The sequence below is a fragment of the Bombus flavifrons genome, chromosome 4 (genome assembly GCF_040668555.2).
Source record: "Bombus flavifrons isolate JBK064 chromosome 4, iyBomFlav1_principal, whole genome shotgun sequence".
NCBI lineage: Eukaryota > Metazoa > Arthropoda > Insecta > Hymenoptera > Apidae > Bombus > Bombus flavifrons.
This window is the reverse complement of record NC_138445.1, coordinates 3,060,415-3,076,284: the sequence shown is the minus strand read 5'-3', so window position 1 is coordinate 3,076,284 and position 15,870 is coordinate 3,060,415. Positions and strand designations below refer to the sequence as shown.

General features: G+C 32.5%; 1 protein-coding gene across 10 annotated transcripts in view; it reads right to left on the bottom strand.

Annotated features, from left to right (window-relative positions):
* The window catches only part of nAChRalpha4 (nicotinic acetylcholine receptor alpha4), a 369,922-nt gene that overhangs the window by 226,031 nt on the left and 128,021 nt on the right, over positions 1–15,870 (bottom strand). For 8 of the 10 annotated variants that reach the window (XM_069112189.1, XM_069112187.1, XM_069112190.1 and 5 more), the window contains one exon: positions 11,567–11,676. In XM_069112189.1, the coding sequence (XP_068968290.1) occupies positions 11,567–11,676 (110 nt within the window). Of the gene's footprint in view, positions 1–11,566; positions 11,677–11,832; positions 11,879–15,870 lie in introns of those variants that run through there. The other 2 variants (XM_069112191.1, XM_069112195.1) reach the window with 2 other exon arrangements.

The window sequence follows — 15,870 nt, the reverse complement described above, 5'->3', positions numbered from 1 at the left end:
TATTCATCCTGCCGCTTGACAATCGTTGTTGTCTTGTGACTTTATACAAGAAAGAAATCGATCATTATTATATAAATATATACATGCATATATATTTAATAATTATAATAAACATACAATAATAATTATATGTATTTTATATATATTTACTTATATTTATTTTATATCTATTATTTTATTTTACTTTATATTTATATTAATTTTATATTTATGCAATTACGTGATACAAAAATGCATAGATTGCAAATAATATGCAAATATATATAATACATATATATATAAATATATACAATAATCAAAATATAATACCATTTATAATACCTAATAGATAAAACAAATTTCTACCTTGGTTGTATCCTTCTAACTGATTTCACGGAAATACGAATTTGCATAAAAATCTGCAGTTTAATAATAATCGATTTCTTTCTTGTATGAAGTCACGAGACAACGATGATTATCAAGCAACAGGATGAATAGTCTGGATGAGATTCATTTCGTAATTACTTATCCAAGCAACGAAATTACTGAGCCAAATGAAAATAAAAAATAAAAATTTCTGTCCTTCAAGCACGGAAAATTGTATTTTTCGAGTTTATTCGTGATAAGTGAAAAGTTTAAGTGTTTTATTTGTTCAGTTTTCTTTTTAGTTTTTGTGGTTTCTATCTACAACTTTAATTATAAATAATTATTAATAATTTAATTATAAATAAATGATATTTTACATCAACTGTAGCTAAATATTTGAGGTAGAGGTTAGTAATTATGGAACTGAATGTGAATCCATTGTTTGAATGCCAGTAATAATATTACATATTTAATTCTGCAATCCTATTCAATATTACACACGAATTAATTTCATTGCTCCAATATTGGGAACGAATTTGCATAATTTACAAAAGTTGGATTCACATTAAACAATACTAAATATCATATTCAACATTTTGATTTAATTTTTTCTTACTATAATACCAGCTAGTAAGTTTATTATTAAATATCCTATGACAAAACTTAGATTTTCACTTCTTGTTCTTAACAATCTTCTATTTTTTTAACTGTTTAACTGATTTTCTAAATACGATTAGAAGCAACTTACCTATTTTTGAAATTTATACGATCTTATAAATTATGTTTAACGTTATATTTACAATAACATCTACATGTGTTTATTTATAAAGAACATGAAATTGTACGATATTCTCTTACGCTTAATATAACTGCAGAGAGCGAGCTCTACGTTTTCGTAATTGACATATCGTAATTGCTTCTTGCTCTCTGTCACACGTCTGGTCTAACAATCAGTATTCTACTTGTCGAGTGCTCATATATCTATCTCTACTACTGATGCTTATCATATTGTTTTAATAGGACATTTCCATTGGCATATCTCTCTCTCTCTCTCTCTATTAGACAGTTATAATCATATATTAAATTCATGAAATTCTCGCTATTTGTCCTTGCCATAGAATTACATTATATGTATATAACAATAAATACATTATGGATACTGATAATTAAATTTAGTATATCGATACTGTTTATGAGTATCAACTATATCTATAATCACAACTGTCGCAATGAAACTGCAAATGTCAAATTATCTTCCATTGTAATATAGATCCTCTCTATACAATATATTATTATTATACCTTAATTAAAATTTAATTGTTATTTGTTGGCAAATTTAGTTCAGTAAACAAAGCAAAATCTATCTGCCTTAAACAATTAGTCAATATAATATTTAAATGAAAATAAAGTAAGTGTAATAAAATAAAAACACAAACAAGTAAAAAAGAAGAAGATGGAACGAAATGATTCCTGACAAAAGCTTGAACGAAATTGATATAAAAAAAGTAGGAAATATGTGTCAGACAGACGTGGAATTTTGATAGAAACCAGTTAGAATTTATTGCTTTTATAATATTCTTCTATCGTTTGAGAAATATTGCGCTTTTCAAAACTTCGATTTATTGGAACGAAACAAACAATGGAAACAGAAATAAAAGAAGCACAGTGTTGAGAAAATATTTTTCACGCGGTCGACGCATCGTGCTGGCAAAAGATATCTCTGACGTATCATTTCATTAATTACTAATTGTTACAAAATATTTTTACAACACCAACTTTTATATTTTTGATATATCGAATAAACTAAAGACTATGAAACGCAGTTAATGATAATGTCTTACCTGACTATTGTAGTTTCTTCGTATCAACGTGAGGAAGAGTTATTCACCGTTGTAACATTGTGTCGGATGATATAATTGAAATATTATACGTTACTGACATCTCATAATTCTCATTGTCAGGTAGCGAAATTGGAACTAAAGTCAAGTTTCAAACACCAGACTTTGTTACGAGACTACAGTTTGGCTTTATTGAATGGCAACTATAATTCCTGTTAGTGTGGTAGAATGTGACTCGACGAAGACAATGTGTTCAAAGGCAATTTAATATTACACGATAATACCAATTCACGTGAATTATGTTTTCAGTTAATACCTATTACGAATATATTATGTCATATGAAACATTTTGGAATTTCATTAGCGTTGTTACGAGGCTTGACTATGGCCATTATATTGGTAAAGTTTGGAACAAATATGAAAATGAACATAGAAGCAACAAGACGTTTAGTGCAAGTATTTTGTATATTTTATGCAACAACATTTTATTTAACAAACCTCGATACATATCCAGTGGGACCATCTTTAGCACTTATTATACGTTTAAAATGGCTACTCGTACTCGTAGTTGTTATACTAATTTTTTTACACATATGTTTGCAGTATCTTGTAATTTCTATAATATAAACTGGCAGATTTGTTTCAAATTTGTAGTATCTCATCATAGTACTAAGAAATTTGCGAAATGTTTTATAACGTATAACAAATATAACAAGGATATAAAACGCCTACTAGCTTTTATACTAAATATATATTTACAGTGAATATCTTGTAATTTCTGTATAAACTTCCAGATTTGTTTCGAATTTAACCAATATAGCCACGATGGTCGTATCTCATTACAGTGCTAAGCAATTTTCAAAATGTTTTATATACCAAATACAATATGAACATAAAGTTTTCCATGATAAGTGTTCAGATACTTTCCTGAGCCAGTGTATACTTACAGTGATACATTATATTTGAACATATCTAATGTAACATATTACAGTACCTGATATATCTTTTTCTTCATTTCCGCAATAAACCAACTGTATGAATATTTTTCTCTCTTACTGTATGCGCGTATATTCGCTCGGTGAATTTCAAATTTACAATCTCAATGCACAACGATCGATTCTGGATTATACAAATTATAATTTGTTACCTTTATACATGAATTTATACATTATGGAAATTAAAATATATTCAAAAATATACAATATACGAACGGTATCAATATGTACGCGGTGATGTGCATAACTCGCGTTACGCCAGCGAATTAAATTACGTTAATACACGGCGGTTTAACTTGCCACGCGTTTGGTATAGCACTGATAGGCAGCAATGTTTTCTGATACGGTTCACCGTATCAGCCATGCATATACGAGCAACCTTTACGAATGCTTCTCGAGCTGCTATTCCATTTAACGGAACATCGATTTCGAGGAGGCGACCTGTTAGGACAGATTGGTCGAGTCGTTTATGCCACCGTTCGTACAGGCAAGTGCTACAGGTTTCGTGCAGAATGTGTTTTACATAGTTGCGCATCCATCGTGAACAAATGCGATTGCCCACTGTCTTTACGCTTTAATTAAAGCGGAGTCGCGCCTTTGAACTTCGCAGCTCCGTGATTTTCGGAAATGAGAACTTGCGTTTTCCACATAACAGCAATTACGCTGCTGCTTGACTTATTTTATTGTGTCGAGAAACGGATGTTGCTCGCTCGCTAAGCGAATTGCTTAAATTGTGTTCTTCGTTCTGGCGATCTTAAGATCTGACGATGGAACAACTGATGCAACATGGTGTGTCACAATCATGTAGAAGATGACAAATTGTTAGAAATTTTACAGTTTTTATTTATTTCATTCATACGACTTCGTCTATATAGAACGAATGAAAATAACAAGAAGAGTAATTTTTGTTATAATACTGAAAATAGAGATTGTAATTTATCCATATTTTTTAGGATTGTTTGAAATTTATATTGTAGATGTACATTTTCACGAAAATGGATCTCAACACTTTAAAACAGAGATCGATAAAAATACGCTAATTTTTATTATATTTTTTAAATAGATGATCCTTTTTAAATGTCATTTACGTAGCTAAATTCCTCGTTTAAGAAACAGCATTTTTACACTTCAACTATTTTTCTCAACATCATAATTTCCGACATATTCTGTGAAGTATGTTTCCAACTCCTAACTTTGGAGCTATTTTCACCCCCTCAATAGGAATGTCAGCTTCTAGGAAAATACGTGTCAGATATTTTTTCCAGAACTATGTCGTACGTAAGTTTCGCTAAAATCGACGATCTGTGCTCGGTGATATTCCCTTGTAGATCAGATATACTGATAAGTACATTATTTTTACAGGATGGGTAACTTGTAAATAAACGTTTTGCAATGTACAATATACATATTCGTTTCGTTCCCAGTGGTGCAATTTTTTCCGGAAAATCCGATTATTTTTTCCTGTGATGCAATCACAGCGTCTGTTATTTTAAAACATTTTGAGTTTCAAATATTAATCTGTACATTGGTTGATGATCAATTTCCATTAATGATTAAAATGTAATGTTCCTCTATTGACAATGGAGTTTTTTAATTGACACAGTTAACGATGGTTATTATTAAATGGCCATTCACGAGGCGTGTTAGTTTATTTAATTTATCTTTCACGTACATGATATGATTACTTTAACATAGTAACTTAACGACACAGAATTAAAAATATTTTTCGCGTGATATTTAATTTCTTGAAAAATACAATAAAATTTTGTAGTTTTTGCAGTATTTCATCGATGAAGATAAGAGATAAATATTTATAACTGTTTCTTTATATCTGATTTTGCATCTTATTTAAGACCTTAAGATCTAAAAATTGGTTAATTAAGCAGCTACTTAATCATTTTAATAGCTGCATTATTATGCTGATATATTATTTTAGGCTGTGACATATTATGACGAATATTATACTTATACTTGATCGTTCATGGTACAAAATGACAGCCACAGTAAATGATAAATCACAGTAATATTTTGTCATTCATCTTTTCACTATAGTTCATTTTTACCATTTTCTTCTTTCACGTAAAAGAATAACTATAAGACGAACGTCATCAAGAACTATGCTATCTTATTACCATTAAAAATATGTATTAAATAAATATATTAAATATAAATATATAAAACATATATTCTTTTCGTAAAAGTTTATTGTAAAAAGCAGCTTCGTTAGTTTAAACAGAAAAGCCTTTCGTTATGCAGTAACCTTAAAAGTTTAATGTTAATTAATTACGCACACGAAATACACGCTTTACACGTACAAATTTTATTGAAGCTAATATTTTCGATAGAAATTAAATTGAATTATAGAGAAAAAATTCTTAATTTGTCTTTTTCTCAGATAATTTTTCGAGATATAGGATATTTTTAATAAATGTAAACAATCGGTATGTAATTCCATTTTAACATCCAAACATTCTGTTTATATATATGTATATATATTCGTAACTAAAATAATCTAATACTCTAGAATACTATATATTGAATTAAAAAAAAATATAATCAAAAGGCAAAAGAGATATTTCCAATCCCTCTACAATATTTTTTTATTCCGCCATTTCCACGTTTTTGAAAGGCTTAGCTGTCTTTTTAAGCCGCTTTGATTTTAACCACGTCGACCCTCTACAGGCCAATAAGTCTAGATATTTATCAGGTGTTCTAGTTAACGATTTCACTTTTCGCGTTTCCCATTCATTTTTTCATCCGGTATCAATCGATGAATCTCGTTTCACAGCGACGCAATAAATCTCTGCCTTTGTAGGCGACGAACGTCACGGCGAAAAAAAAGAGATGAGAAGAGAAGGACGAACGTAACGAGAGCGACTCTAGCAGAAGTGAATGAAGCAGAGACGAAACAACTGCAAGTTAGAAATAAGGAGGAGATCGTCCAGAGCAAAAGGTGGAATAAGCGAGAGACTAATGGAACCGCGAGAAATCAAGTTAGTAAAGGGAATCTGTTGCTAGAGGAAGGAATTTAAGGAGGGAAGCACAGCCCGCCACATAATACAGTGATAGACAGTGTAGACACAGTACAGTTTGAACTGTACAAATGTAAATGATATTTCTATATTATATAAATATATTATGAAATATTATAAAATATTTTCTATATATTAATAATATATTAATATAATAAATATAATGTAATACTAAGATATATTATAAAACTATATATTATAAAATATTATATATTATATGTAATATATAATATACTATAAAAATTTCTATATCATAAAAATATGTTATGAAATATTATAAAATATCTTCTATATATTAATAATATATTAATATAATAAATATAATATAATACTAAAATATATTACAAAACAAAAAGTATTATATATTATAAAACTTTACATATTAAAAAGTACAACGAGTGAGGATTAAAGGGAAAGGCATGTACTGGTTAACCAACCGCCGTTCCAAACTAAGTACGCAGGAACAACATATAGAAAACAGGCTACCAATCTGTAAAGGCATAATGAAACCAATGTGGACGTATGGCGTCCAACAATTACGGGCACATCGGCAGAAAGTCACATCGCCAAAGTGGAAACCTTGCGGTCAATCGTACTTCACACAACAATAGACGTACTTTGGTACGTACGAAATAAAGAACTACGCCAAGATGTTCAAATCTTCGCCATAAAGGAGAGAATTCAGCGAATATCCGGCACATATAAGTCAAGAGTCATAAGCAAGCCAAAAGCGCTACCCAACACACTGAACACTGACAGTGTAGTTAAAAGACGGTAAAAAGGAGCAATTCAGACCCTTTTGACGCAAGATCAAATATAAATATATTCTTGTAATAGTGCTCAACCAATTCGGATTGACATCCACGCGATATCCTCAACAACTGAAACAACTTGTCAAATATCCTGTAGCACAAATTGCAAGAATCTATTAGGAGTTATTTAACAAAAAGAATAAATATATTATTGACCTGGATATATGTCTGTTTATTATACTCAGATACTTACAGTAATAAATGTAAGTATGCAGAGAAATGTTAATTAAATTAGTTGATTATCCAGATAGAAGTATCTGTATAGCTGCATTAATTAATATTCGTATTGTAATCAATATTTCGTCCAATAATAAGTCATTATTCTTGATATGTACTACAATAAATTGAATGCTTAATAAATCCGCAAAAATACATTATGGCCAAAGTTAGAAAATGTTTACAACATATGACATTGCAAATAATATTGGAAATAGATGAAACTGTAATGCTGATAGAAACTCTTATATATTCTCAACTGTGATCTTTTAAGTACGTAATTTTGCTGTTGTAAAAAGAACGAATTAATTTCATTTTTTTAAACGAATGCTTATTGTAAAATAAACTTCTTTAGATATAAATTTTTCCACAAGAACATGCCTGGTATATATGTAATGCGATATTAATTCTACTAATAAACCATGAATTGCTTCATATTGTTATAACACGTAGAAGGTAACAAAAGGTAACAAAAGTACAAAGTACGTTTGCAATTCAGCATATAGTGCGTAAATTAAGTACGTTTGATACCGAATGATAAATAAATGTGTCTAAAATTGAATTCAGTCTAGACGATACATTATTTCGCTTTAAAATAATTTATCGTAAAGTGCAAGCTTTATATTCACAATTTTTGCTTCACGTATTCCTAATGATAAATATATAAACTATTTATTAATACACATAACACAGAAATATCGAATGTGCTCCTGTTTCTCAAAACGTTTCTTCATTAATAGATCGAAATAAGGGCCCATTTCATATTCGTTAATTTTCCACACGATCCAACCTCGTTCAAAATACCAAAGTACCAAACACCTGCTCAGTTCTTATGTTAGATATTTTAATTTCATATACCCACCTTATTAATCCAACACTTAATATAACACAAAACAACATCGAATTCAAAACTGAAATTAGTTACGACACGCCCGTTGCGTTTAATCGTGGTAATTTCAATCGAATCGATACTCGCTACGAATAAGAGATAGACGCGCAAAAAGTGACTGTTCTTCGACATATATTTTACGACATCGATCATTCGGCGCGGGTTTCGAAACCACGATAAATGTTAACGTCTCGTGTCGCGTTAATCTGAAGGATCGGCGAATCCAGACGCAGCTTAAAAAAACAGTGATTAGCCGTGGATGTGCAGTCGTTCGAATCTCGAGGAGACCGTAAACGTTGCGGCGTATAATCAAAGGAGATCCGCGGCAGCGTCGGAAGTTACCGCGGCGTCGAACGAGCGGAAACGTTTCTCTCGTGACCTCGGCCCGTTTGTCAAGAACCATTTACACGAACATTCGCCGCAGCGCCCATGTTTCATGCGATATGAATAATAATCTATCCGGTAACTACATCGAGAGCTCGCCGTGAGTGTCGAACACGAGCCAAAAACCGAGGGAAAAGGAGTGAAACAAGCTCGTTTGGGCTCTGGCTCGTTTATCAGCGAACAGGGCAAAAGTTACGCAAATATGTGCTGGACTAGGACGCAAGAAAACTGCGAAACTGCTGAACCAGTGCTGGCTTAATTCACCTCTCGTTTCAATTTATTTATCGTTCCTCGTTTTTCTTTCTTTACCGATCGTTTTGGTGTTCGCCGAGAGACATCCGTTCACAGAGTAGACGGATTCAGGCCAGTGGCGTGAACGAATTGCGCGAATCTACGATATCCGTATTATCGGGTCAGTGCCTGGTAGCGATGATAGCTGCATAATAGCGGCGTTTTCGAGCTACATAAATGTCCCGATAATGGGAAAATAATGATCTATATATATATATGGGTATTTCAATATTGCACTGATAATCAGTTCCTTCCCTACAGCGCTATATGAGAACTTCATGGATTCACGCGTCTGACAGATATGCTCTGTCATCGGCTAATTCGAATAGCGCGTGCGTCCTGAGAGTCGCGTCACGATAAATTAATTTCATCTAATTTGTCTGCTTTATTTATTCATTTTTGCTGCCTCGGTGTTCAGGCTCTTCTTTCGAAAGTGAATTCGTCCGTGTTTCGATTTAGGCGAAGCTTTGAAAATGGGTTCCTTTTAGATAAAAAGAGAGGATTTTAGGCAACTCGAAGGTTCAGACACTTTCTTAACATTTCTTCATTTTTCCTGTGCTTTTCGACGTGCGATGTTGTTTTCCGATATACGTTGAGTCAAAAAATTGAACGTAGGCCAAACCGCCTCTCGTTTATTAACGTGTTATCGATACAAGCGAACAAGTGTTGTTCAAAAGTGGCGGCTATTTCTCATTTCTCATTTCAATTCAATTTTCGGATACGAATGGTACAATAAGTGTTTCGATAGATAATTTGAGTGTTCATATTTCCGTTACCGTGTTCCCTGTGAAGATAATTTTGTTTAAAATCTGAGTACTGTAGAATGATTTAATGTAGAGTTGTTCGCAGTACTGAGTACTGAGTACTGTACTCAGAATAACTGTAAATCACAAATGCATGATATTTACATTATATTTCGTAACTCAGAGTTAATTGGTCCATAACAAACACTAAATACAAATCTAAAAATTGTTTGACAACTATTTCTGAAATTTGAGATTTCAAAACTTCACTATAGTGAGACGTCGCGATACTGTTTTTTCGGGAACAATCGCTTAGCTCCTGCACCCGCATCTCGCGTCAACGCTTCGCTGACACTGCAGTCCACCTCTTCAGGGCAAACCTAAAACTCAGAGTTTCAGGCCCCGTTGTCTCCAATTATACTTGCGAGTTCAGTCATCAGTTTGATCAGCCGACTGGAACATCGCGCAGTATAAGTGAAGACACTGAGAAACCTTCAGTTTCAGGGCTGCGCTGAAGAAGTAGACTGCAATGTCTACGAAACGTTGGCGCAAAGTGCAAATGCAACAGCCACACGATTGTCCGGAAAAACCAATATCATGATATTTCGAAAATGTTGAATCAAATAGATTCATTTTCTCCTGCCAAAAGATTACCTGATCGCAAAACAACAATCGGGTGTGAAGAATGGTATACAAAACATAAGAAAAGGACGAAATGGAAATAAGAGGAGGTTCGGCTTATGTTTAGAAAAATTTAAAAAAATGACAACTTTCGAATCGCTAAAAGTCCTTCTCCTGTTTTTGTCTACGAAGAATCTACTTTCAAGATTTCAGGCGAATCGAATCACGGACATTTTCGGAAGATCTTTAGAATACCGAAAAGGCATTAAATTTGTTTACTTCTAGTTTCTACGAATCAATCATGATTAAATAACTTAAAGAATAGTATCGAATGTTATGCACAGTTTGAAAGATAGAACCTATTTTTTTTTCTTTTTAATAAAATGTTCAGACAACTGAAACAACGAATGCTCAGCGACATTTCGTGCAACAGCATTTCAAATAAATAAGCTTTCGATCAAGCGTATTAATTCCGCAATTTCGTTATCGATGCACTGCGAGCAAACACGAATAATACGGATATCAACGAGATTCGATTCGATCAAAGGTATTTTTTTATTTTGCACATCGTAACATTTCGTTCTCTCGGTTCTAAGTCAACGAACACCAAACTCTGGCAAACATCGGATGGGGTACACGTAACAGTAACGCCGAAATGGATGAGAATCGTTGACGAATCTCATTCGTCGTTCACGCTGGAAAGTTCGAAGTTAATATTTGAAAATCTTCGAGTCGACGATACCTCACATTTTTCCGTAACTTTCGGAACAACGTCGCGATATGAGATGCACTCCGACATCAAATAGACTGTACTACTTTGAAATGCAATATGCACGACGATGGTACCTCTCTTGTTAAATCGAGTGGACGCTCATTTCTCCTTTCGTTAATTTGTCATAATCTGACGTGTACACGAACGTGTACAGTGTACACTGTATTAGCCGGTTAATATCTTTTTACAGAAACTTTTGATCTCTTGAGTTTGATGTTCGTCCTTTGCGAGATGAGAAATTTCCACCGAGTTAAATTCATTTCGCATCTCGTTACATTGCGAACAAATGTTAGGTAAATATTAATTAAAAGATGACTTCAGGTCGAATAATTAGAAACTCTCATCTTCTTCTTGTTCATTCTTTACGACGCTAGGAATAGTAGACGTTTTACAATAACAAAAGATCTTCTTTCGATCTTGTCTGGTCTCGATGCTTCATTTTGCCAGGAAATTTCGGGATTTCGATCAAAGTGCAAATGACGCGTCGATTTGTCGAAGAAATGAACACCCAATCGATTTCAATCTCTCGGCAGCATGCTGTGCCACTACTATATGTATAGAGTATGTAATGTGAAACTATAGAAGATGTAATTAGAATATGGAACAAAGAAACAGCAGACAGACTCACTTGTTGTAGAGGACTATGTCGGGCCGCCATATGTGGTCGGATGGCACATGTAACATGTGAACACCACCGTACTCCTTCGGCTCCCATCGCAGTTTGTAGTCGTACCATGACTTGAAACAGCCAACACAAAAAATATAACCATATTATTGTTTCTCTTTAAAAAGCACATTAGATTTAGAAGAAAACAACGTGTTTCGAATAATGTTCGATAGTTTTGAGAATTTAAATTAAACATCGCGTTAAAAAATTATTCTCAAACAACGTACCCAGCCGTTTATTAATTTTGCCACCTTTAACAAATACGTTTGCATGAAGCTGGAAAATAAACATTAGAAAATAAAATTTAGTCCGAAGTAACTTGTAGTTTTGTTCAGTACATACCGGTAAATATGACCATTTTAAAGTTTATTATTTATTAATTAAAAGCAACGAAGGCAACACGGAGCTATTTAACTGTTTGATATTTGGCATCGTTTCTACTTCGTAGAATTAAAATAAATAATGTAAGCTAAGTAAAGGACGTGTTACGGACTAATTAAATCTTTTCTCGTCTTGTTATTTTCTCGCAATTTTCGCTTACGAATAGAATTTGTGACGGTAAAGGTAAAATACACTCCACGCGTTTACATTATCAATGGTGTAATCTTGCACAAAAATTTGAATTATTCTCTTTATCCTATAATTCTTTTGTATATCCGCAGTTATGTTTATCTTGTCTTGTATTTATTATATTCGGTTTTTAAATATTACGATTAATAAAAATTATTAACATATTATCTATCAGCTTGTGAGTACTAATAATTCACCCTGTATATCCAATAGTTATATTATTTTATTGTAATAGTTATGTAGGAGATATAACGTGGAAACCTTTCTCGACGACTTGTGTCAGTCTTCGATGTTCGCGTCGAACTGAGCGTCGATAATCTAAACATTCCCCGACATTGAATCATTGCGATGATCGGTTTGAGTCAGTAGCCGAGCAAATGTCAAAATAATATAAATAACAAAGTAAATGAACGTAATTCGTTTTCTTTGATATCATTAAACCTTCTCTCTATCGTTAAATATTATACAGGGTGGTTGGTAACTGGTGGTACAAGCGGAAAGGGGGTGATTCTACGCGAAAAAAGAAGTCGAAAATATAGAATAAAAATTTTTCATTTGAGGCTTTCTTTTCGAGAAAATCGACTTTGAATTTTCGCTCGGTACGCGTGCACTTTATCATGTCTCGTTATAACGGATCTCACTGTAGACCGTTGTCTCGATGGAAAAATTAAAAAAAAAATGTTGTTCTATATTTCCGACTTCTTTTTTCGCATAGAATCACCCCCTTTCCGCTTGTACCACCAGTTACCAACCACCCTGTATATCAGTTATATAACTATGCTGTAATTGTCAATCCATCGCATATCGATTATTAACGATGTTTACAGTATATTGAAATTGTTACCATGAAACGTCCATTATTAATAGAATTAAAAATGTATACTTAATTGTAATTATATTAATTGAATTCAAAGCGTACAATTTAAGCATTAAAATTGGTACAGTAGAACATCGATTAATGGAACATCAAATACTGGCAACTTTAAAATAAAATCTAATATGAAAGATTTAGTGGTGGTTTCTTGTAAGATATTATATGTTGTTGGAGAATAAGAATAGAGACTGAAGAAAAATGTTATATTTTATTCAAAAACTTTTGTTCTCACGTGCGTATAATACTAATATATGTAAAACAGTTCAAGAAGTAAGTTACCTTCTCTCTTATGACAGCAAAATAATTCGCATTTTAAAATGAACCGACACAAAGCTACTACACTTACCAAACTGTACGATAAACTTTAAATCGCGCCTTTGACTCGCTAACAACCTGCAAAACTGGTTGTTGAATAATTGCAAACAAAACAAGAGAATTATTCGATTCTCTGAAAAATTCAACTTTACCAGCAACGTTTTGATATACTTTGAATCATAAATAGGCTGCGAATATCTATGCATTTGTATGGAATTTAACACTAGAACTACCACACCAGTCAAATTGACTGGGTTTACAATTTTATTTTATAATTCTTACTTCATGTTATACTTTCTTTCCGCAATGATTTTCGCAACGATAACTAAAAGAATAATATAATGAATTTTATTTTGTCTTTTATGTATTCAAACTGAAAATAATTTTGTATCAAGTCTAGTTATACCAATATCAGTCAGAATGACTGGTACGTGCCAAAGTGTAAAAGGATCCTGCAATTTGTTTATCGATCCTCAATTAGCCAGTTTCCTCGTTTTGTACAACTTGCCACACGTTTTTTAAATTTTTACTGCGTATTATTCGATATGACGATATCAGTTATCAGGAAAATTCCAGATCGATCGCTAGAACGATAGATGCTAACACTAGAAATACCACACCAGTCAAAATGATTGGTTCTACAATTTTATAAATGTGTCAGCCCTCGTTTAGGAATCCCAGATGGATTAATAATACCAAAAATCTACTACATAACATTGAATTCCTTCTGTGGGAAAGTAATAAATCAATAAATATAAAAATATTCTATTATTACGTATTTTTTAATATTCAGTCATTTTCACTGGCTTTGGTAGAAATAGCTTCGTGTTAACTATCGGTAGTTATAGTATTAAATACGCAAAAATGCATAGAACGTATAATGTAACGTACAAAAGTATACAAAATATTCCAAGTGGGATGTTAGTTGCAATATATAAAGAATAAAACAGAAGCCTATTGAGATTCTATATTTGCCTCGTTAAGTTCATAAAAGTATGAATTTGCTCAAATAGCCGCAATCTAATCACAAGTATAGTCAAGTATCTAATGTAATTTGATCGTAAGAGTAAATCTAATTTGCATGACGTTTGCGACCAGATGAAACTCGCTGGAAGAACTGGATACTGTATATCCATGTGATCTATCGGGATAACACGTTGCCTATCGACGCAATCTTTCTTACGTTCCACTGCCGTTGACGCGGACAAACATGTTCGCGCGCATACGTTTACCCAGCCTGTGGCAGACATCGAGTTCACATGTAAAAGAAAGCACACGTGTCTTGTATACGAGAACATATCGAGGCAGAAAATTGTTCTCGGGAATTGGGCGGGATTTCACGATCTCGCGTGAAAAAGGGAACATCCCCGGAGGACGAAGCAGTCGCAGGGATACGAGAAACTTAGAAACGCTACGTATAGATCTAGTCAACCGGTATATAGTAAAAATTGGAACGTATTTCCTGGTAACAAGCGGACAGGAAAAAGCATCTACCTTTAGGTGCTTCGCTCGATTGTTACGTCTTGGCAGATTTTACGATACATGCGTATACATATTTTATGAAAATCGAGTCACATAAGCGAGATCTTTTCCTTTCCCTTTACTGTACCTTATGGAATTGTCGGGTTATGGATCAATGTTATAAATCCATGCTATGCTATAAATATTTGCACTTCATAAAATGCTCGTACAGTGAAAGTGTCGTATTCGTTGTCTCGATTTTTGCGACACCGTTTCAAAATTTCAAACGGATAATTGTGCTTGATCGAGACTTGAGGAAATTAAATAGAAAATTTGTCGTTACAATCGACTGTAATATCGAGATGGTCACTCTATACGCTTTGATAAAATAAATATTATGATCGCGAAGTCCTTTTCATATTTTTCATCTAATTATAATTATCGTGGAAGTTTAAGTGGAGAAATCAATGAGAAAAAATAATAAATTATCGTGTGAGCATCTGTGCATAAAAGACGTATTGGAATAACAAGAAAGATTGTTCCAGTAATTAGAAGAAATTGATAGGAATCATCTTAAAAAGTTAAACCATTTATAACAATCATATTCGTCAAACTACGTTATGTTAAATAGATCGAAGATATATACTATAATTTAATATATAATTTATTGATACTTTCCTACGTGTAATAATTACCATTTGTATTAAAAACGCGAATATTTTAATATCTGAAATTGGTCAAAGATTTGTATAGTATGCAAAGTAAAGATGGAGCAATTCTTCTTTAACGTAGGAATAAATTATGTATAATGTTATAGTTATTTTTATGATGTTTCACAATAAACCTAGTATTTAATAAAAATTTTAGTTTATAGTTTCTAGTGACTACTAGCAAATTCAATCAGAACAAACATCTTATACAAGTGTTACACAATTTCAACAATTTCCTTTACCATGTTATATTTTATAATTTTTCGATCGATCCAATTTATCAAGATTACATTATAGTTATTAACGATGAAACAGCAGGAGAAAGAATTGTTTCA